This window comes from Schistocerca serialis, chromosome 2, assembly GCF_023864345.2.
Source record: "Schistocerca serialis cubense isolate TAMUIC-IGC-003099 chromosome 2, iqSchSeri2.2, whole genome shotgun sequence".
Taxonomy (NCBI): Eukaryota; Metazoa; Arthropoda; class Insecta; order Orthoptera; family Acrididae; genus Schistocerca; species Schistocerca serialis.
In genome coordinates, this window is record NC_064639.1 from 761,987,141 (window position 1) to 762,011,246 (window position 24,106).

At 38.5% G+C, this 24,106-nt stretch overlaps 2 protein-coding genes across 4 annotated transcripts; one reads left to right on the top strand and one right to left on the bottom strand.

Annotated features, from left to right (window-relative positions):
• Nucleotides 1–512: 512 nt before the first annotated feature.
• LOC126457975 (BAG domain-containing protein Samui) lies at nt 513–12,865 on the bottom strand. Of its 2 annotated transcripts, none has more exons than XM_050094736.1 (2): nt 12,595–12,865; nt 513–3,058 (listed from the first exon to the last, which is right to left on the bottom strand). In XM_050094736.1, exons 1-2 carry the CDS (start codon nt 12,763–12,765, stop codon nt 968–970), a joined length of 2,262 nt encoding a protein of 753 aa, XP_049950693.1. In that variant the 5' UTR covers nt 12,766–12,865; the 3' UTR covers nt 513–967. The 2 variants fall into 2 exon arrangements, with proteins under 2 accessions (XP_049950693.1, XP_049950694.1); XM_050094737.1 differs by lacking the exon at nt 12,595–12,865 and adding an exon at nt 11,261–11,419.
• Nucleotides 12,866–13,444: 579 nt separating this feature from the next.
• LOC126455693 (zinc finger protein 850-like) lies at nt 13,445–16,533 on the top strand. 2 transcript variants are annotated; one of them, XM_050091459.1, is made up of 2 exons: nt 13,445–13,735; nt 13,821–16,533. In XM_050091459.1, the coding sequence occupies exons 1-2, from the start codon at nt 13,697–13,699 to the stop codon at nt 15,819–15,821; spliced, it is 2,040 nt and encodes a 679-aa protein (XP_049947416.1). In that variant the 5' UTR covers nt 13,445–13,696; the 3' UTR covers nt 15,822–16,533. The 2 variants fall into 2 exon arrangements, with proteins under 2 accessions (XP_049947416.1, XP_049947417.1); XM_050091460.1 differs by having other exon boundaries at nt 13,904–16,533.
• The last annotated feature ends 7,573 nt before the right edge of the window (nt 16,534–24,106 follow it).

Consider the following 24,106-nt stretch of genomic DNA (forward strand, 5'->3'; position numbering starts at 1 on the left):
GCAGGGTGAATGTTTAAGTCCATTATAATATCTTTTACTGATACCTCTACCACTATTATATTTAGAACTTATTTTAGCAAAAACATAGTAGTACCACATTTATGTAGCTGCTGTCTTACATTTTAAACAAATAAAAATATTAATAATAATAATAATTATTATTATTCCACCTCTTCTGCATTTCAGTTCTGTAAATACTGATGACTACATATAGATTTGCTGATAAAGTCAATAGAACTGTAAATCACTAAATGTGGAGAATATCCACAATGTATTTCAATTTATAAATATGAAAATTTTCCCCTCAAGCAGTGACACTGAAAAAATTATATTAAAGCAATAATCATGTGAAGATTTTTTCCTACTAACAGTGGAGGACAGGTAGAGTTTGGACCGGGGTGCCAAGTCAATATGTCTAAACTACTGGCTTCACTTATAATGTATTATGGTGCGGAGTACTCCTAAACTTGGCCAAGGGAGGATGACTCAGGGAAAACTAATTTCATTACATATGGATACAAGAATTTTTACTATTTATTTACATTTAAATATTTGTACATATAATTATAAAAGTGCTATAGGCTTATTCAATGCTTAATTTACAGAGAAAATTTATAAGAACAAATATTCATTTCATACATAGTTTAAAAGTTTAGAAATTATCACAGCTCAAAGAAACTGATCCAGTTACAACAAAAACATCTGACATATCTTTGGCAAGATTATCCACATTATATACATCACTTAAAAGTATGAAGTGATTGAAGACACATTCAGTACCAAGGAACAACTGAAGTAGAAATAAAAACGGGTATCACTCACATCCATGAGACAACAGCACCAGAAATCAACATAAATAAATCTATACACATTAATGAGAATAATACTTTCCAACATTTTACATGTCTCTGCAGTCTTTATTAAAATACTCTTAAATAAGTTATTTTTTTAAAAAGTTCTCAAAAAATTAACTTTTTTGTGCTTCTTCTGAACTAGAAATTGTATCTGCCTTGCTACTAGAACCTTGTTTAGGATGTTTTTTGGATGGGGATTTCACTTTTTTACCAGTCTTCTTTTTCTTTGTATCAACTTCTGGTTTTGGATCCTTATCAGAGGTTAGTTCAGAACTGGCATTTTCTTTTGCCGATTCTTGCTGTGTTTCACCTAATTCTTCAGCTTTTGGAGGGTTTGTTATTTCCGACCCAGCTGGTATCGGTTCAATTTGCATCACAGATGTCTCATCTACAGTCTTTGGTTCAGCTTCTTTTGAATTCTCTGGTGTAGCACTAACATTTTCTTGCACTTCTGTCTCCTTCGTTGTCTGTGGTAAGCGTGGTTCTTTAACGTCACCTTCCTTCTGAACTTCCACATCTGTTTTTACTGCCACATCTTTCTGTGGAAGAGCCTCTGCCTCCATCTGTACCAGATCAGTCTGATTTGATGCAGGTGGTTCTACTTCCATATCACTTTTATCTATCTTCTCTGAAGGCTTCTCACTTGCAACCTGATTAGTTGATTCAGTCAATGGAGCCTCAGGTGTCACTACCATGTCCATTGTCAGCTGTGTATCAGCTGATTCTCCCTTATGTTCACCATTTTCATTTCTGTTAGTTTCAGTTACTTCTGCTGAAGGCTGAGATTCACCTTTTGTTTCTATCAGACTTGATTCTGTCTCTGACTGTTGTGTTGGTGCTGAGTGCTCAACATCCATTTTCTCAATATGTTCCTCAGTCTCTTTAACATCTGGCTCCATTTTCTCACCTGCATTTTCCAGCACTGGAGGCTCAGGCGCAACTATGTCAGCCTCCATCTCTTCTGCTGGATTTTCTTCTCTCAGTTCAGTTGTGTCACTATTATCTACTGACTGCATCCCTTCTGTGTCTTCTGAAACTGCATTTTCATTCTGTTCCTCTGGTGCTGGCACCTTAGATTCCAGAATACTGATACATTTCTGTATACTGCGTATTGCTTCCTTGCGTGCTTGCCTCACGTTTTCCTTACCCTCTGTATCAATATCATCTAGCTTTAATAAATTCCTTGTTAACATTTCATCAAGGTATATATACTGCTTATCTTTTCTGGAGGTTCCAGCAAAATTTTCCACCATTCTCTGAAGATTTTCCACATCCTTCTGGACAGCTTGGACACGATGAATTGGATCATTAGGCTGTGGAGGCTTTGCCTGCTGAGGCTTAGGTTGTTGTGATGGCTTCGGCATCTCCTTTGGTTGCTGTGCTGCTGGCTGCTGCATACTTGGAGCTGAATTCTGTTGAGAAAATATTGTTTCAGGTTTTGAGTGTGGTACATTCTGCTGTGGACGAGTATATTCTGTCCGTGCTGACTGTGGTGGAGAATAAAAACGCTGTTGTGGCTGGAACTGATGATGCGATGTGTACGTCTGTGGTTTTGAAAATGTCTGTTGAGGCTGTGGAGGAATCCTCTGTGAAAACACTTGTTCTGGAGGTGGTTCTTCAGAAGCCAGATTTTTAGGAAGAATAGGTTCATCTCTCCCTTCAACAAAAATAGGTATATGCCTCACATTGCTAGACGATTGCTGTGGTGACTGCGGTTTCTGAGGTGCAACAGGTGGTTTTCCTGGTGTTATGTTAACTCTGGAAACATATCTTTGAGGCTGAGGTGTTTGCTGAGGTTGATTTTGAGGCTGGGGTGGTTGCTGATTTCTAGCATCAGGAGGTGCAGACATGGAACGATGGCCACGATTCCCACCATCATCTCGACCAGCTTCTCCTTGCTGAGGGAAAGGGTTTCTGCCTCTGTTATCCTCTGGCTTTGGAGATGATGTGCCCATTTCACTTTCCACATTGCTGCCACTACTGCTGCTTCTTGCCTGTGTGTGTGGTTCAGCTTCACTTGACCCACGTCTATTCTGTCCCCAGGTGCCAGTATGTGATGGTGATCCACTCATTTCTCCAGCCCAAGGAGGACACCGAAGTTGGTCTGCAAATTCTGGATGTCGCTGTGCCAGATCATCTAGATGGGCACGAATATCCTGTCGTCCACTCCTGGGCATCATGTCGTCGTCAAACGGAAAGCCGGTCTGAAAGAAGCAACTCATAAATATTTGTAGTACTTAAACATGTGGGCGAATCTTACAGATACCTTGACTAGATTACATTAAGAATAAATCATTGCAAGTTACTAGCAGTGTTCAACAACACTCAACAGACATTACAACTACTTTATCATCAGATATTTAAAAACAATGATTTTTCATAGTTGTCCCCAAAACTACTAAATTTAAGGCTCTGGGCCCTGTTCCGTGTACCTGCAGCCTCTCAGGTGTCACTGATTGTGACATGACGGGAGTCCATAACAATAAACAGTATCTGTTACATGTATTGTATCCATTACTGATAGTCTACTTCCCAGCATTTCAAATCACAACCTTAACTACCGTAAAACTAAACACACTGATCTGCACGAAGTTTATTTTGGCTTATATTTCCTCCCAGAGATTGGAGCATTTGGATGTGACTCTAGTGTGCTATACTGCTTGGGAACATGAATGCAGGCATTATTAAGGTTCCAGTTGACCCACCTGACCACAAGGGAGGTGAACACAATTTGCATCAAGCACATCATAAACCCTTCACACCTGCATGTGCCATCCAAGAACAAGTAATGGGCTACTTGCTCTATTCCACCATCCCACACTGCTGGTCAGAGATTAGTGGCAGCCTGATCAGGGGATCAACATACCATGCATAGGCTGCCATGAACACCACAAACTGCTGCTTTTGGACTGGTGCATAACTGGAAAGCATGGATTGCTGATAGAGTCATACTGTGCTCAGTAATTAAACACAGTTCTGCAATACCCTGGATGAACATTATCTACAAGTATGGCAGCAACCGGGGGAAATGCCCCATTCCTCCAATGTTTAGGAGAGGCACAGATGTGTTACTTCTGGCATCAAATTTTGGGGAACTATTGAGGACAATACTCATCCCACATGGCACATGTGCCTACAAACACCTGCATGAAAAGACATTCCTTTGGCCCAGACCTGTCCCAAATAGAAAGTGTGAGATCAGCTTGGGCACTAACTGTCCCAGTGCCAGTATTCTGGCTATCAAGGACTAGTTAAAATTATTGGAGGCCAGCTTGCCTTAGTAGAGGCTAAAATGGCTCATGACACCCTTGTCAACAAAATCAATGCAGTCAGGCAAGAAAGACCACAAGATAGAGGGGTGGAGGATGCAACATCGCAGTGATAAGTGGCCACATACTACCCCAGTTCTTTGACACAATTTTGTAATCATCAAAATAATATAATCACACCCTCACAATCTGTGAAGTTTTCTTTCATTTTCTCCTCTCCTTATGGGTGCTAGACATTTCTTGTGGGACTGGGAATTTTTTTCATATTTTGCTCTATGCAGTAAAATATATTGAAGATACTACTGGTAAAATATGCATTCTATTTTCTTTTGTCCCACTACCTTTCTGGTCACACTCTCAGCTCCTCTGAATAGAACATCTCCACTTCCTAAGACATTGTCTAAGTGAATGCCTTTCACCATTTTACACAGAATGTGATATGACATGTAAAACAGATATACAATCAAACAATGTGCAATAGTTATCAGGTATCTAAAATCTGTCTGAGGGCTGTAGGCTGTTTAGGGTGTACCTTGGTTTAAAACTTTCATATGGCATTTGTTTCTTTTTTCAAAGATTAAGAAAGACACAAGCAGAAAAGTTAAAATGTTCACACTGAGGTAAGTAGAATATAGCCTCTTGCTAAACCAAGCACACCATCTCCATTTACTCTCAAACATGACAACACAATCACCTGCTACTGGGAGCTCTGTATCCACCGCCATTATTTCACACAGACCCATCCGACTCCCTATCAAGATGTCTAACGCATACTTGTGTGGAGAATTATATCATGAGGAACCAATAGATGACTGAAATCCTGATAATTTCACCTGCAGGATTTGGCCAGTAAGTACAGGTCATATCTTGGTGTAAAATTCTTGAACCAAACTTACAAGATCACATGGGAACTGGATTTTTGTATTTTTTGTATTTACGGTGCATGAAGTTCAGAACAAATATCAATCCACCAAAGCAGTTACATGAAACTCCCATAAATTCTCAAGAAAATAGACTTTGATGTTTTCCGAAACCTGTAATTCCCTAAACTCAGGTAAATTTTCTGAAGAACGTTGTGGGTCTGTGGTAGAATGCTCACTCACTCACTATATGAGTGTTCTGGGTTTCATTCTCAAATGTTCCATTTTTTAAAGAAAGAGGCTTGTTCAACAAGCATTATGATGAAGTGCAAAATACATAAAGAGGGAAAAAATTAATTTGTAATGGTTTTGAATCGAAACAACCCTTAGTAACATTCTTTTACAAAAGATCAGTATTTTGGCAATGAAAACTGGATTTTCATGTGCAATACACAATTGGAAATACAATAGTGTGCATTTTCATAAATAAGACAATTAGGCAAGTGAATTAGCATATATTTCATGAGTTCTATTTTAAATGATCTAGGTATTCAAATTTAATGGAAAAAAGAAAAAAATAACTGAAATAAGGCTAACTAGCAATCTTAAGTCTTAAGCACTGCCCATATATCATTGAGGTGTTATTTTACACATCACAGAAATACTCTCAGAACATCCATTAATGAGTTATATCCAGGAATCAAACCAACATCCCCCATATGGCATGTTAACTTTCTACCACATGACAACTTGGACCTTGATTTTGGGGATTAAAGACACTTGGAAATGTCTATTTTCTCAAAAATTCTTTGCGAGTTGCATCACATTGTTCTGGCAGACATGCACACCATAAATATAAAAAAATTACAAAAATTAAATTTCTGAGTGCACTACTACTTAGTACCAATGCCCCAGATGCAATTCCAAGACTCTTTCCACAGTGTTACGAAGAATGTGTGTGTGTGTGTGTGTGTGTGTGTGTGTGTGTGTGGGCACGCGCGCTACTCACTCGCCAGTCTACACAAAACTAGTTTAATTCACACATTACATGCAAGTGACTGACCCAAATGGCATTAAACAGGTCATGAACCAGAACAATAGATACAGCACCAAAAATATGAAACATCTAGTGCAGCAATATTTCAGTTTCTTTTCATTCCATTAAATATATTGATAATTTTGTACACACAGGGTCTGTAAACAAGTAAAACATATTCCAAAGAGGGTAACAAAAACATTTAATGTTCCACAAAATGATCTGACATTATTTCTTACATTTTGTCGCACGATATTTCAATGGCACTTTAACATGTGTATGTAAAGTAAGCAGAAAGGAGTGTGCACTCACAGTAACTTAATAAAAGTCATGTAGACCAAAATTTAGATTAAGCCAATATCTGTCTTGTCAACATTTCAACTAGTTCCACCATGAATCACTAAAACAAAGCCTTTAAAAACCTCAACATTTATCTCAGTCATCATTTAGAATTCTAGCTTTTCTAACTGTTATCCAGTCAGTCACTGTCTAATTAGTTGGACGGATATGAGGCAACAGACACGCTATTTTGAGCTTTAGTTACTGTCTAATGTGTTATATTTGCTACAAATTTGGAAGACTAAGTATATGTTTCCAGAAGTAACGACTTGCATTCACAAGCTGACATACATACAATCATGTACGCAGTTTGAGGCTGGGGAGCACAATGACAGGGTTCTTTGATTTCATGAGCAACCATGACACATTAACAAGTCCTTGATGCCTTAGCTAAACAGTAAAGTGGTCCCTACATTGCCTGTTGCAGACGCTACTACTTAATCCTTTTTTTTATATGGGCAACAATTCTAACATAAATGGATGAAATACTAACAGAAAGTTTGTACTGTTCATTTTTTATTAAACCTCTATGTCCTATTACCAGTGAAATCTTTCAGCAAGCCATAGTTAGACAAGTCTGCTATAGCTTTAATGAGTCAGCCCAGGAAAATCTGAAGCAACTTCAGGATGCCACAGAAAACTAAAATGAAGGTGTCTGGGCAGGGATTTGACTGTGTATATACAAGTATTTCAATGCTACCGACTGGCATCCCTGGTCACACACTCGCCTGTATTTTAACTAAGTATTGGTATCCCCAAACATGTTGGTTTTAAGTAGGAATGTTCGAACATACCATAAACTCAAAAATATCTAACCACAACAGGAATATGGGATTTTCACTGGATATAAAATATAATTATGGAATGGGGCGGGGGCAGAGGGGAGGGGAGAGGGATGTAACATTTGACGTCTATAGGCTTTGCCAACACACAGCAAAACCATCTTCCAACCACACCTACCCTACAGGTCAGCCTGTCCCCTCAACATCCACATATTTTAAAAACAACCTATGACAACTTCACTGACCATAACAGAACATTCATCAATACCTTTAATACACCCTCACAGCACCAATTAACCTACTTTAATATTTTTCCACTAGAATCCATATGAATAATCAATGCTTTCAAATGAACACACATTTTAGAATGCAATGAATGTTAATAAGCAGCTTACAACATTCTGAGACAGTAGTATGTTCAGGATGTGAGACAGTACTGTTGCAGTAGACATTTCATAAAAAGGCAATATTTCCCTACAACACCCAATTGGGGTAGTATTCAAAACAAATTATTACTGCACAATTAAAAATGGCCTGTTCATGTAATTTAACTAACATAATGAATAATACACAATAAGGTTTCTGAATAATTTCTTTTATGCCACTTAGTCTAATAAAATTCTTTAAGATAATTTTTAAAGATAATGTGATCATCTCTTCATTCCAGATGCTACTTTTAACTTTTGTTGGAAACAGAAGCTGTGCCACAAAACTGCGCAAGTGCTTAGAATGCACATAATTTTCAGATACTGCAGACAACACTGCACACAAAAGTGCATTTCCCCCTTTTATAAATCCATTCATTCACTAGCAAGTGTGTTCAATTACTTTTTCCAACACCTTTGAACATTTTTTGCTCACACTAAAAACTTACAAAAGCTTGTAATAACATTTCTTGTGCTACAGAGTTTAACTGGTAACTGCACACACTCAGGACTTATGTTCCCATAACAGATCTGCAACCGTACTTCATTGTGTCCCTGAGAAGCACAACTTCACTGGGTAACATTGCGTTACACCCTATTTGGGCATTTTATCAATAAGAGAAACAATAGTTTTTATCAACTATACCAAAAATTATCAGAAATACACAATGACGACACTTCCCACCAATCTGTATTACTACCAATGATTGCTTCACTAAGTTCACTATGAAAAACATAGTTATATAGAGGACCAACCTGACAAGTATTCCCTTTAATTGCCCAGAATGTTCTCCAAACCAATTGCGAAAAATCGTTGCACAATGACATAGCGGATCATCATCCATAAAAATTCCATCTTTGTTTCGGAACATTTCAGTCTATGAATGGTTGCAAATGGTCGATGATTGGTGAAAATGGACCAGAGGACCAGTTCATTCCACGTAAACACAGTGCACACAATTATGGAGCCACCACCAGTTTGCACAGCATCTCATGACAACCTGGATCCATGTCTTTGCGGGGTCTGTGCCACACTAATCCTACCATCAATTCTCACCAACTGAAATCTTGACTCATCAGACCAGGCCACCATTTTCCAGTTGTCTAAGGACCAAATAATATGGCCACAAGCCCAAGAGAGGCACTGCAGGTGATATGCTGGTAGCACAGGCAATCACATCGATCGTTTGGTGCTACAGCCCATTAATGGCAAATTTCACCAAACTGTCCTGATGGTTACATTTATCATATGTTCCACATTTATTTCTGTGGTTATTCCATGCAGTGTTGTTAGTCTGTTAGTACTGGTAACTCTAGAGGAATACTGTTGCTCTCTGTCATGTGAATGCCATTGACCATTGCATTGTCCGTGGCAAGAGGTAATACCTGAAATTTGGTATGCTTGGCACACACTAACCACTCCAGATCTCAGAATATTGAATCCCATAATGATTTCGGAAACGGAATGTCCTGTACACCCAGCTCCAACTATCTTCCGCGTGCAAAGTCTGAAGTCCATTCGTGTGGCCATAATCAAGTCTTACACTTTTTTCATGTGAATCACCCAAGTACAAATGAAAGCTCCGCCAATGCACTTCCCTTTTATACCTTATGTAAGCGATATTACCATCGCCTCTGTGTGCGTATCGCCATCACATGCCTTGCCACATCGGTGTATGTAGAGTGTATGCACTTAATATGAATCTAAATACTTTAATGTGTAATGGTAAGACTTACTAACCAGAAGGTACTTTCAGAGAGTACAATTGCAAGTGGTAATTCCCAGCCTTCTTTCAGACTTATCCACACATTTATAGGAGAATTTACAATTTAATGTGGCATCTGTACAAGAATGCAAATTGTCATAATTTTACATTAACAATTCAATGCTGCAAGTGAAACAACTGGCAATTAGGTCAAATAAACAATAAGTGATAAGTTCATTGACAGACTGGAATCAAATTCCATACCTCTGGATTGACAGCCTTACTTCTACTAGCCAATCTGTCACATTTGTCAATAATGCAATACAGCATTTCTGAATTTACCTGGTAGAAATAAGCATCCATGAATAACAATTGTCAAATCTTAAGCAGACATTGCTAATGATGTAGACCTTCTGGTTAGGCTACACATTTCTCAGTCATCACAATTTTTTTATTTCATATTGACATTTGTTTGTGTGGGAGTGGAGAGTGGTCAAAGGCCCTAATACACTGAAACGACGTATAGCAAAATGTTTCAAATGTGTCATGAGCAATAGAAAATCATCCTAGAAGCACCCTATTAAGGGCTACACAAATTTGAAGAAAAAATTTTATATAAAAATTCCTCAGAATTCCAAGAGTCAAGAGGAAGATGGTGTCAAGAAGCTCGCAATAAATTAATGGCGAGTGGAATTGGGGGTGGGGGGTGGGGGTGGGCAACATACCCCAATGACTTTTCTTCCCTCTCAGCTAAGGTATTTAACAGCCATAAGCAGTAGTTCAACAGCGGTTTTTAAAACATCAGTAATTTTTATGGAATAATATTCATGTAATTACCACGTGCTGAAATATTAAGTATTATAAAATTTGTGATTTATAATACTCAATAAAATTAAGTTTCTTTCCTAGCTTAACAGCCACAGAATTCCCCGAGAACTCCAGGTTTTCCAAAAGAATCGCTGCCCTGGCTATTGCAGCTTATACTCTTTAACTCAAATGACTCCATAAACTCAATCTCAAGATGAAATCTGGGCATTCCTAAAATGCAATATGGAGAAAAAGAAATTCCATGCCATTTCAGTACGCCGTAACACCTTACACGTTGCAAACAGTAAAAACTTGTGTGTCGTATATACCAATAACTTGCTTTCATTGTTTTAAATGGGGGTAAATTCCTTCTTTTTAGGAAGTGGACTTCCAGTTCTATTATAAGGTTTAAATACATTAACACTTCGACTGACAAACCATAATGTAGACAGTACTTTGCTGAAAAACTTGAGCCTTTGATAAATAAGTTATCAACATTGTTTCCTTTCATGAAGCACAATGCTAAGAGAGAGGGGAGGAAAAAAAAAAACACACCAAAGCAATGAGTGGTGAGTCCTTTTCAGCTGCTCAAATTGCACTCAACTTTCCATGTCATTTTGCCATTCTTTGACAATGTTGTAGACAGTACATTACTGTTACTTTGGATCTTCAGTTCAGGAAAGTGTTACGCCCTATAACACCATGTGAATTGGTCTCAACATACTGAACCACATTAGCTCAAAACAATTTTCAAGCTATTTGAATCTTACCCCATTTTCTATGTACACAAATTTTAACAACAATCTTATCAACATAACCTGTAACAATGTTTATTTCAACATACGGTGATACCTATGCAGCACAATTCATTATAATTAGAACCACAATTTCACCTAACCGAACTACAACTGTTGTTATGTTTGGTAATCCTAGGTCACTTGCCCCTTAGATGTATAATTATACCACAGCATTTCAATTTCCTCCTTAACCTAACACACACACACACACACACACACACACACACACACACACACACACACACACACACACACACACACACACACACACACAAGCCGATAGTACAAGGGAAAAAGATCTCATTAAATCTTGCTGTTCAAAAATAAACGGCCGGTGATAGCCAGAAAGGTGAAACGTACAAGAAACCTGTTATTTTTACCTCACCTGCATGTAAGTAACAGGTCCACGAGAACTCTGCGATTCCATCGTTATACCAACGGAGCACACGTTTAATACACCACTCCAGTATCTGTAACGCTACTGCGACGACCGCAAGGCAAACCGGACTTAAATACAAGGGCTGCTGACTCAGCAGCCACGGCCATTTGGGGCTATTTCAGTTGAACGATGCGCCAACTACGTCACAAGCAAAGTCTGTGGGTGTGATACGTGAATAGCTTGCCCTCCCCACACGTGTTGAAGCCTGGAATATTCCCCAACTCCCAACAATCTCTGAACCAACTGACCAAAACATAACTACTAGTAATGTAAATCACCACAAAAATGTGCACAAACCATACATACATCTGAAACAGCGAGGTCGGGCTGAAACTCAACATTTCCTTCCCAAAGTGTCACGTCATACTTACAAGAGAACCCTAATATTGTATCGCTGATTCTGATAATGCCCCGTGAAAGATTAACCGAAGTTGACTACTGTCAACGTATCTATAAAAACAATTTCTTTCCTATGACAAATTGGTACACTACTAATTTCTTCTTTCTAGAGCGTCTCTTCAACCAAAACAGGCAGAAAACTATCATCAGGTCTCCCGTAAATCACCTGTGCGTAACAGCAACACACCGTTCGTGAAAACGGAAACAAATAATTTCACCGAATGTCACACGATTTCGCTTGACTAAACGTAGGGCTACTACTAAAAAGGTTTTTTGTGGTTAAGTATGCACACCAGGAAACAAAAAAACGCCATGATATATCTAAAATTTGTTTCTGCAAACCGATATCTAACAGCACTCTCAAATGCTGGAAAAGTCCATGTCACAACAAGACATTTGCAAAAAAAGACATGCGGCTTACATCCACAGCAACTCAACGAACTCCCTCATTCCTTACTGTTGACGTATCACTATAACTGCGAGAATTCCAGTACAACTTCTAGCGGAGCGGAAAAAAACGTTTTGCAACTGACATTTTTTTCCGGGTTGTGTAGCACCGAAGTGTTTATATGTGGTATCAAGTACTTTATTTCCGCAGAAAGTTTCAGAGTATACTGAAGAGCAACACTGCCGGCTACTTCCAAAACAAGAAAGTGGAATTACGCCAGTCGTTAAATCCATATAACCCATATAATGCACTTTAGTATTAAAACCTACATAACGCTTACTTGGATATACGGTTGCCTTAACTTTGCAAATGGGGTCACACTTACTTTACGCCAACCTCCTTTACAGTTAAGTAGGTAAACAAATTGTGATTGAACACACGGTATCTTATAAACAACATGTGTTGATACAATTGTTGATATAAGCACACTTACCCTAGAAGAGAAAGATCCCGACGGGTGAACAGATCCCCAATTTGGAGCAGTATCAAAGAACATCTTCCGCTCTTGGTCAATATGATTTTTTAATTCGTTGATTAAATCATCACCAGATTTACCACGAAGCCGTTCACTGAGTCTCGGTTTGTCACGAAACGAAAATGACATACTAAGAGATACCTTGGCGAGGCTGAATATATACACTCAGATCTGCCACCCACAAACCACCAGAACATTCTCCCACGACAAGCTCGAATCCACCAATAAGCGACGCGGTACGGTGCATCTCGTGTCGAAACGTATACGATAATCGATGCCTGAGAACAGTGGCGTAGTTTCTAGAAACATCGAGATCTTTCAGATGTTCAAAACCCAAACTAGTACAATAACATGAAAATATACCACATTTTCCTAAAGTAAATAAAACCATTGAATTTCGTAAAGCAAAATGCGGTTGTAAATCATTTCTCTTACCCAATAACGTAACATTTTGTAATAACTTTGAATTGATCTAATTGTTTACCGACCTGTGAATAAAGCCAACGTAATTTATTTTTGCAAAAATAAGAGAATGATAAACGTTTTGCTACCTGAGATTGTGTTACTAACAGATCTGCTCATGACATATGCGAAGTATGATAAACTATGTTTTCTAAAAAAAAAAATAAAGATGCTTAATTCCACGCGTTAGATTTTTTATGTACTATAAAAAACTTTTGTTCAAGTTTTTTTAATTATTTTCTACTCTGGAATGTATAGAATGCATTGTTGTTGTATCTATGGAATCTTCGTAGTAAAATATCTTCAGAGAGAGCAATTGGTGAGAAACAATGAAAAAATTGAGCGCGTAATTTGTTTTCGTGAAGTCTAAAATTTCAGTGCGTGGTAAAGATAAATTCTTGGTCAATTTTGTATGTGCTACTTCCAGTTATTTTTTGGCTTGTACCGCGTAAAACCTCTATCACTACGGTACTATTACCGTTGAAAGTAAATACGTCGTTTCATTCGAAAACTTAAGAGTCGGCGTAATTAATTAGCCTTATAAATGTGGTAACTTGATTTATCATTGCGAATAATTGAATGAAACTACAGACTTTTCATGGAGGCGGCCCCTCACACGGACTGTGGAGATAGTAAGGTACTATTTCATATATTTAATGTAGGTGCTGTTGTGAAACTATCACTCAAATCTAATACCTCCGTAAATTATATTTCCTTCATAGATGCCTCTATTGAAAGGAACGACAGCAAATTATATTTGTCATATTTGTCGGCAATCTCATGAAAATCTCATAACTCTTCACAGGCACCATGTGTCTGCTCATACCTCAGAGGAACTTTCCTTCGCCATGATTGCCTTAAATGGTTGGACATTTACGAGCAGTGACGGAAAAGTGATTGAAGGTAGTGTAGATTCTGTAACTCACGACGGAATATGTGGTGAAAATGACTCCACGGCGACGGAAACGGTGAAACAATCCGATGAATGTCTATCAGACATTTCATTACCAGCGACATCCTTGGCTGATGACGGTCCAGTCAATTTAGTTCCTTTCTACAACGAAAACTCTCCTTTTAAATTATCAGATGTACCATTGGATATGAGCATTTTACATGACAGTGGTAGCGTTAGTGAAAGAAGTGTGAAGCCAGCAAAGAGTGCACAGCCACTGTATGGTGGAAATAATTTAAATGTACCCGTGATGCTTCAAGACAAACAAAGGACTGCGGTAAGTGGTATAAATGAACGATGTGATCACTCAGCTTCTGCATTCTCGAGTGATGATTTCAGTGGTTCTGAAACTGAAACTGATATAGAGGTTAATGGAAGTGGACGATTATTCGATAGTGACTATGATATCAAGATAGATATTTTTGATGAATATGAAGACCTAGAAATAGAAGAAGGTAGCAGACCTCTTAGCCCAACCAGAAATGAGGATAGTATCAACAATTTGACAGTTGCTGAAAATAGCAGTATGGAATGCAGTAGTAGATGCGTTTTAGGAGCGGCAAGTTCCCAGAATAAAGTGGTGAAGAAAGAATGCATAAATGACTCTTTAGCTTGTGTTACAGAAGACCTGAATAATACTTTTGAAAATGAAATTATGCCCTGTACAAGTGATAAGAATTGCACGTTGGCATGTACAGATACACATTCTCACAAAAATAATCAGTCTGTATTTGATGACACAAACAAAGTGAATGATAAATGCAGTGAGATTACAGCCTCAGATCACAATGTTGTGGAGTTTTCAAAAACACTTACCTGCAGTGCAGAGTACAATGATTCAGCTGATTTGGGTAACAGTGTGGACTGTCACAAGGGAAACCGTACTCTACAAGAGGTATTTGTACCTTTGGTAGAAACTGGCAGTGCAGAATACAGGCATGGTATCTGTGGTATTGCTGTAACAAACATGTCAACGGTTGATGAACTGAGCTCCCTGCACAGAAATTCAAGCCCCCTATGTAAAATATCTGAAAAGGAAGAACTCTTAGAAAACAGCAAAATTTATTGTGGGGTTAAATCTGTCTGTAACCCAGCACCTAAAATGAAAATTGAAAGACTTGATCCAAATAGTCTCACTGTTTGTACTTCTGCTTCAGAAATTATTTCCAACCAAATAATCAGAAAAGACACTGTTCCAGTTTACAGGTGTGCAATTACATGTGTTACGCGCTCAGGTGGTTTCTTTAAAGCAAAAGTTGATCCAGGTCCTTTGAAAGATGCAACCATTAGTAAAGTAGCAGAAAGGCGTTTCTTTTGTGAATCTTGTGGTAAGGGTTATAAAAAGAAATCGCATCTCGAAAGGCATTTGCGAGCTCATACTGGAGAGCGCCCATTTCAGTGTTCGTACTGTACCAAACGATTTGCTGTAAGATCGATATTGAAACAGCATGTCCGCATCCATACAGGTGAGAAACCATACTGTTGTTCGGTTTGCCTACAGCGCTTTCCCCAAAAATCTGGCTTGATGACACATATGATGCTCCACACTGGGAAACCATTCAAATGTGATCTATGTGAGAAATCATTTGTGTCAAACCACAAGCTGTTGCAACATTTAAAATCACATGAAAGCCAAAATATTTATTCCTGCTCAGAGTGCAAAACAAAGTTTTTCACAGAAGGAGCATTGCGGGAACATGGGAAGATACACAGTGAAGCAAAGCTTGAGCGTCCTGCATGGCAAGTGGATTTTTTGCAAAAAGATTTCTGATTTGTTGAAACATCTGTAACATAACCTGACTGAAGTTGTTTGTTTCTTGTGTTTTATGTGTGATGTGTGTTGAAAACAATGGTAAGGTCAGAAAATTTATATTAGGCCTATTATTTGTTAAAAATGTGTCATTTTTGTATATCTAATGAAATGTTACTATCTACTACTCTGTTTCTGATTGCCTGGGAACATGTGCACTGTGCAGCAGTGAGTTGTTTACTTTCAGTGCTGTCTTTCGCAGTTTGTTATATGGTATTGATTTTAGGGAATCTGCTTGGTTGCATTTACTTTGTAAAATATGTTTTTGCCCTTGTACATTTATTTTCTTTTTAATATTTTGAATATGTTATTTTGTTGCAGATGTGTATCACAATTGTTTTTTTTCCCCCACTATAGTGATGTCTATGTTAAACATCTTTGAAACCTAGAAAAGAAATATAAAATTAAATTTCTGAATGTGAACAAACTGAGTGGTACTTGTCTTCAAAATAAGTCTATATTGTGATATGTATTGTATATTGTTTCATTTAAACCAAGCAGTGTGTCTACGTGAGATCTGTGGGCCAATTCATATCTTAGATATGTTTGTTGCACATGGAATTTGTTCATGTATTCTTTAATGAAGAATGTGATTTTTCTTATCTGTGATCATTACTGTGCGAAGATGTTATTCTTCTTGTAAATGTATTTTTTGAAAACCTCTTTATCAATTCTTAGCCTCTTAATAAAACAGGTAGCTGACTTTCATATGTACGCAAAATATTTACCACTACCCCCCAAGTCCCACAGCTGGCTTGCCATCCTTGTGTGTGTGTGTGTGTGTGTGTGTGTGTGTGTGTGTGTGTGTGTGTGGGCGCGCGCTCGCCAAGTGGAAGTTCCTTCACACCTTCTTCTGCCTGGAAGCATGATGAATGTTATGTGTGCATGATATTGATTAATTTGTCCTTAGATGTTTTTGCATAATGATTTTCTACTTGTCAAATAATTATAGAAATAGTGGCATGTAATAACAAGCATATTTGTCTTAGATACTAACTTCACTGAAACAAATTACATCCATATTTACAATAATAGCTACATTACACCACTAATCTATTTTCGCTTTATCACTCTTCTTTACTTGCCAGTGTTCCTTCAGCAAGATCCAGTATATATTAATGTGTCAAAAACAGAAGAACAACAGCAGAAATCCTCTTTTGTAAATTATACAGTAAAATCTAGTCTTCTGCTATCTGTATGTAAATAAATGTGGAAAAATATGCTGGGGATTTGCATAAGTCTGTTGACAACATTTTCAGCAGGAGTGTTAAAACATTTCTCAAGAAGAAATGTTTTATTATTATTTTATTTTTCTCATTCTATCACTTGATATCAAATGGTATTTCATTGTGAAGTACGATTTTAGTATGGCCCAGGTCTTTCAGTGGGTTTACCTTGTATTCATTGCTTTACACATTATAACTATGATAGTCTACATTTGTTTGTTAATCTCCATTGTTCACTCTGATTAACAGAATTCCCCTGTGTGTGTGTGTGTGTGTGTGTGTGTGTGTGTGTAGGGAAGATGCTGTAATTATACGTAACTTTGTGAACTGGGGTTTGTGAACTGTGGAGAATTGTGGTATATAAGTCAAATCTCTCACTTCCTGTAATAAAAAAAATTGCTTCAAACCATTTGTTGGTTTTACTCCAAAATATTATTCTACAAGTTTCAAGAGAAGATCTATATTCAGGAAATGCCAAAAGGTTTTATGTGTGGGTGGGGGGGGATGGGGGGGGAGGCATTTTTTGTGTTACGCTGTTGCCTTCTTTGAATGTCAGCATTGGAGTATGAGCATTATGAAAATGAAATGATTTTGATTTTTATTGATCCCATAAGTTAACATTTCTACATCTTACATATGTGTCCTTGTAACATAGGACATGTCATTATGCTTACATTCTAGACAATGTGTATATAATAGGTTACACAGTAAAAACATATAATAGATTACACAGTATATGCATTTTTTGTTGTTGTGGTCTTCAGTCCTGAGACTGGTTTGATGCAGCTCTCCATGCTACTCTATCCTGTGCAAGCTTCTTCATCTCCCAGTACTTACTGCATCCTACATCCTTCTGAATCTGCTCAGTTTATTCATCTCTTTGTCTCCCTCTATGATTTTTACCCTCCACGCTGCCCTCCAATGCTAAATTTGTGATCCCTTGATGCCTCAGAACATGTCCTACCAACCGATCCCTTCATCTTGTCAAGTTGTGCCACAAACTCCTCTTCTCCCCAATTCTATTCAATACCTCCTCATTAGTTACGTGATCTACCCATCTAATCTTCAGCATTCTTCTGTAGCACCACATTTCGAAAGCTTCTATTCTCTTCTTGTCCAAACTATTTATCATCCATGTTTCACTTCCATACATGCCTACATTCCACACAAATACTTTCAGAAACAACTTCCTGACACTTAAATCTATACTCAATGTTAACAAATTTCTCTTCTTCAGAAACGCTTTCCTTGCCATTGCCAGTCTACATTTTGTATCTTCTCTACTTCGACCATCAGCAGTTATTTTGCTCACCAAATAGCAAAATTCCTTTATTACTTTAAGTGTCTCATTTCCTAATCTAATTCCCTCAGCATCACCCGACTTAATTTGACTACATTCCATTATCCTCGTTTTGCTTTTGTTGATGTTCATATTATATCTTCCTTTCAAGACACTGTCCATTCCGTACAACTGCTCTTCCAAGTCCTTTGCAGTCTCTGACAGAATTACAATGTCATCGGTGAACCTCAAAGTTTTTATTTCTTCTCCATGGATTTTAATACCTACTCCGAATTTTTCTTTTGTTTCCTGTACTGCTTGCTCAATATACAGATTGAATAACATTGGGCAGAGGCTACAACCCTGTCTCATTCCCTTCCCAACCACTGCTTCCCTTTCATGCCCCTCGACTCTTATAACTGCCATCTGGTTTCTGTACAAATTGTAAATAGCCTTTTGCTCCCTGTATTTTATCCCTGCAACCTTTAGAATTTGAAAGAGAGTATTCCAGTCAACATTGTCAAAAGCTTTCTCTAAGTCTGCAAATGCTAGAAATGTAGGTTTGCCTTTCCTTAATTTTTCTTCTAAGATAAGTCGTAAGGTCAGTATTGCCTCACGTGTTCCAGTGTTTCTACGGAATCCAAACTGATCTTCCCTGAGGTCGGCTTCTACCAGTTTTTCAATTCGTCTGTAAAGAATTCGTGTTAGTATTTTGCAGCTGTGACTTATTAAACTGATAGTTCAGTAATTTTCACATCTGTCAACACCTGCTTTCTTTGGGTTTGGAATTATTATATTCTTCTTGCAGTCTGAGGGTATTTCGCTTGTCTTATACATCTTGCTCACCAGTTGGTAGAGTTTTGTCAGGACTGGCCCTCCCAATGCCGTCAGTAGTTCTAATGGAATGTTGTCTACTCCTGGGGCCTTGTTTTGACTCAGGTCTTTCAGTGCTCTGTCATACTCTTCACACAGTATCATATCTCCCATTTCATCTTCATCTACATCCTCTTCCGTTTCCACAATACTGTCGTCAAGTACATCGCCCTTGTATAGACCCTCTATACACTCCTTCCACCTTTCTGCTTCCCCTTCTTTGCTTGGAACTGGGTTTCCATCTGAGCTCTTGATATTCATACAAGTGGTTCTCTTCCCTCCAAAGGTCTCTTTAATTTTCCTGTAGGCAGTATCTATCTTACCCCTAGTGAGATAAGCCTCTACATCCTTACATTTGTCCTCTAGCCATCCCTGCTTAGCCATTTTGCACTTCCTATTGATCTCATTTTTGAGACGTTTGTATTCCTTTTTGCCTGCTTCATGTACTGCATTTTTATATAGTCTCCTTTTATCAATTAAATTCAATATTTCTTCTGTTATCCAAGGAATTCTACTAGCCCTTGTGAGGGCTAGTATGTGCATAATGTTACATAATGCACAATGATTTACAATATGTACACCAGAGCTAAAAAATATAATTTCGCAACAACATTATCTTATGTTGTACATGAGTAGTTTTAGTACTAGTTTACTTTCTAATTCTAGTTTCTCATAATGTGGTACATGAAATTTATGACTCTCAGGACGAACTGTTACTTACTGTCTGCTCATGTACTCAGCCACACTATAGAATTCTTCTTCTATTGGAAACTTTTTTAGGGTTGCAGGTAATATCATCTCAGTTTTGAGGTTTTGTAGGCCTCTTTGCAATGCTTCTAATAACTTGATACTGAAGGATTGAGGTCATTTTTCGAAAATGTGGAGTCTTTGTGAAATGCACCATAATTGTTTCCTGTTTCTTGTGTTATGTGGATGAACAGTCTCATTGGTTCCAGTTTTGTAGGATCTCCTAATGCATCACAGTAGTCTTGAATATATACAGTGATGGACATGTCAAAATATTAAGATCTTTGAAACAGTTTCTACAAGATTCTTTTTGCTTCATTTTCGATTTAATTCGAATGGCTTTCTTCTGTAGTATGAATATTCTTTTCCTTCCATTCATTGAATTCCCCCATTCTCTGATTTCATATTGCTTGTATGGTTCAAAGAGTCCATGAAAAACTGTGATGCTTCTCTTAAGCTACACATTTGATCTACGAACTTGTGTCTGGAAATGGACAGTGTTTGCAGCAACTATGAGTCGTCTTGGAACACAATACAGAGCTGTATCATATCCATGTCACAACGGGTGTTCAAAGTGACCTGCGTGGTAGTGGTTGTCATGCAGGATACACATAATTGTACTTTGCCCTACACCATATTTGGGGGGCCACTTTCCTGGAGTTTGCGCTAGTGTCTGTCTCAATATCCCGTAGAACTCTGTCCTCCAGATCTCGTGTACACACAGTCCACAGCCTCCATGCATGTTCATCTTTCTGAAAGAACTCATGATCATACAAATGCCCAAAAAGGGCAGGTTGTGTGATGTGGTTGGTGTCCGTGAGGGTACTTGTGGTAGAGCTGTGCTGCCTCGTGACCGTTTCCATCTGCGTAGCCATATGCAAACACCATCTCAGTTTGTTCGCTACATGAATACCAGACCATTCTGCTGCTTGCAGTGCACTGCATCAGTCATACAGCCTGCAATGCATGAGGAACACGTGGCACTCGTCAGAGAAAAGTTCTTTCATCAGTGCCATCTACCACGGTAACAATGCATTTCCAGACATGTTCATAGGACCTTTCCTCCTCTATTTCCAGTCAGGAATCTGTCCCTGCAGTTTGTTGGTTTTATTACTAATCACCCCCCCCCCCTCTCTCTCTCTCTCTCTCTCTCTCTCTCTCTCTCTCTCTCTCTCTCTCTCTTTGTGTGTGTGTGTGTGTGTGTGTGTGTGTGTGTGTGTGTGTGTGTGTTTTTGTCATTTGACTGGTTTGATGCGACCTGCCATGAATTACTCTCCTGCGCCAACTTCATCTCCTAAGAGCACTTGCAACCTACATTCTCTATTATTAGCTGGCTATATCCCAATCTCTACCTTCAGTTACAGTTTTTGTCTTCTACAGCTCCCTCTAGTACCATGAGGTTATTCTGTGATGTCCTAACATTCGTCCTACCATCCGTTCCTTTCTTCTTAGTGTTTTCCATGTATTCCTTTCCTCGCGCCGACTCTGCAGGGAACCTCCTCATTCCTTACCATATCAGTCCACCTGATTTTCAACATTCTTTTGTAGTACCACATCTCAAATCCTTCGATCTCTTCTTTTCCAGTTTTCCCACAGTCCATGTTTCACTGCAATACGTTGCTGTGCTTCAAACATACATTCTCAGAAACTTTTTCCTCAAATTAAGGCCAATGTATGATACCAGTAGACTTATCTTGGTTAGGAATGCCCTTTTTGCCAGTGCTAGTGTGCTTTTTGTATCGTCCTCGCTCCATCCATCACGTGTTATTTTGCTGCCTAGATAGCAGAATTCCTTAATTTCACCTACTTCGTGGTGACCAATCCTGCTATTAAGTTTCTCACTGTTCTCATTTCTGCTACTTCTCATTACTTTAGTCCTCCTTCAATTTATCCTCGATCCATATTCTATAATCATTAGATGCTTCAGTCCTTCAGCAGATCCAGTAATTCTTCAAATGGCTCTAAGAACTATGGGATTTAACATCTGAGGTCATCAGTCCCCTATACTTAGAACTACTTAAACCTAACTAACCTAAGGACATCACACACATCCACGCCCGAGGCAGGAGTCGAACCTGCAACTGTAGCAGCAGTACGATTCTGGACTGAAGTGCCTAGAACCGATCGGCCACAGCGGCCGGCAGTAACTCTTCATTTTCACTCAGGACTGCAATGTCATCAGCGAATCTTATCATTGATAACCTTTCACCTTGAATTTTAATTACACTCTTGAACCACTGAACCACTTTTTATTTCCATCATTGAATCTTCAGTGCATAGATTGAACAATAGGGGCGAAAGACTCTATCCCTGCCTTACACCCTTTTTAATCCGAGCACTGTGTTCTTGGTCTTCCTCTTATTGGTCCCTCGTGGGTCTTGTACATACTGTATATGCTTAGTCTTTCCTTATAGCTTATCCATATTTTTCTCAGAATTTCAAACATCTTGCACCATTTGACAGCATTGACAAATCCTATGAACATGTCTTGATTCTTCTTTAGCCTTGTTTCCGCTATCAGGCTCAACATCAAAAAAGTGCATCTCTGGTGCCTTTACCTTTCCTAAAGCCAAACTGATTGCCATCTAATATATCCTCAGTTTTCTTTTCCATTCTTCTATATATTATTCTTGTCAGCAACTTGAATGATTGAGCTGTTAAGTTAATTGTTTTTTGACACTTCCTACCAGTGGTTTTAGAAATTCTGATAAAATGTTATCTGTACCTCTCCCTTATTCTATTCTAAGTTTTTCAAAGCTCTTTTAAATTCTGACTGTAATACTTAATCCTCTATCTCATTTATATTAACTATTTCTTCTTCTGTCACATCATCAGACAAGTCTTTCCCCTCATAGAGTCATTCAGTGTACTCTTTCGATCTATCTGCTCTCTCCTCAGCTTTTGACAGTGGAACTCCCATTGCAATTGTAATGTTATCACCCTTGCTTTTAATTTCACCTAAGCTTGTTTTGACTTTTTTATACGCCGGGTCAGTCCTTCCGACAATCATTGCTTTTTCAATTTCTTCCCATTTTTCATGTAGCCGTTTCATTCCCTAAACATTCTTGTACTTACTCCTTTCATCGGTCATTTGAAGTATTACTTCTGTTACCCACTGTTTCTGCACAGTTACCTTCTTTGTACCTACATCTTTCTTTCCAATTTCTGATTGCCCATCTTAGAGATTACCATTCTTTTTCAACTGAACTGCGTATCACAGTATCTATAACCCCAGAGAACTTGAAGCATATCTCCTCATTCCGTAGTAGTTCTATATCCCACATCTTTTGTGTTTTGATTCTTCCTGACTAGTTTCTTAAAAACTTCAGCCTTCTCTTCATCACTACTAATTTGTGATTCTGGGTACGCCTTACAACGCAGTATCTGATTTCAGAATCTCTGCCTGGCCAAGATGTAATCTAACTGAAATCCTGTCATATCTCCCAGTCTTTTACAATTGTACTTTTGTTCTCTTGTGATTCTTGAACATAGTACTTGCTATTACTAGCTGGAATGCATTGCAGAACTCAATTAGTCTTTCCCTCTCTCATTCCTTCTACCAATCCCATATTGTCCTGTAACCCTTTCTTCTGCTCCTTCTCCTACAACATATTCCAGTCCTCAACTATTAGATTTTCATCTTGCTTCATATACTGAATTACCTTTTCAGTATACTTTGTCTACCTCTTCATATTCTGAACAGCATTCCTTGCCCAGTGGCTGCAGTGTATTCACTGCAGAGCTGGTGGCCGTCTCTCGTGCACTACAGTATATCCATTCATCGGAGAATCGTTTCTTCTGTGTACTGACTCCTTGAGCAAGCTGTTTAACAGTGCTACCCTTGCCATCCTTTGGTAGTGTGCATCCAGGAGTCCATCTATGCCCTGGACCAGACCCATCGTTCAGTGGTGTTTGTGTGGACCCCAGGACATGTTGGCATCCCAGGCAATGATCTTGCCAACAGGCTACGCGGAAACTGCTTCTGGAGATGGCCATCTCTGAACCTGACCTGCATTCTGATTAATGCCGTAGGGTCTTTCGGCTTTGGGAGACAAAATGGCATAACAGTACACACAACAAACTGTGTGTCATTAAGGAGACTACGAATGTGTGGAAGACTT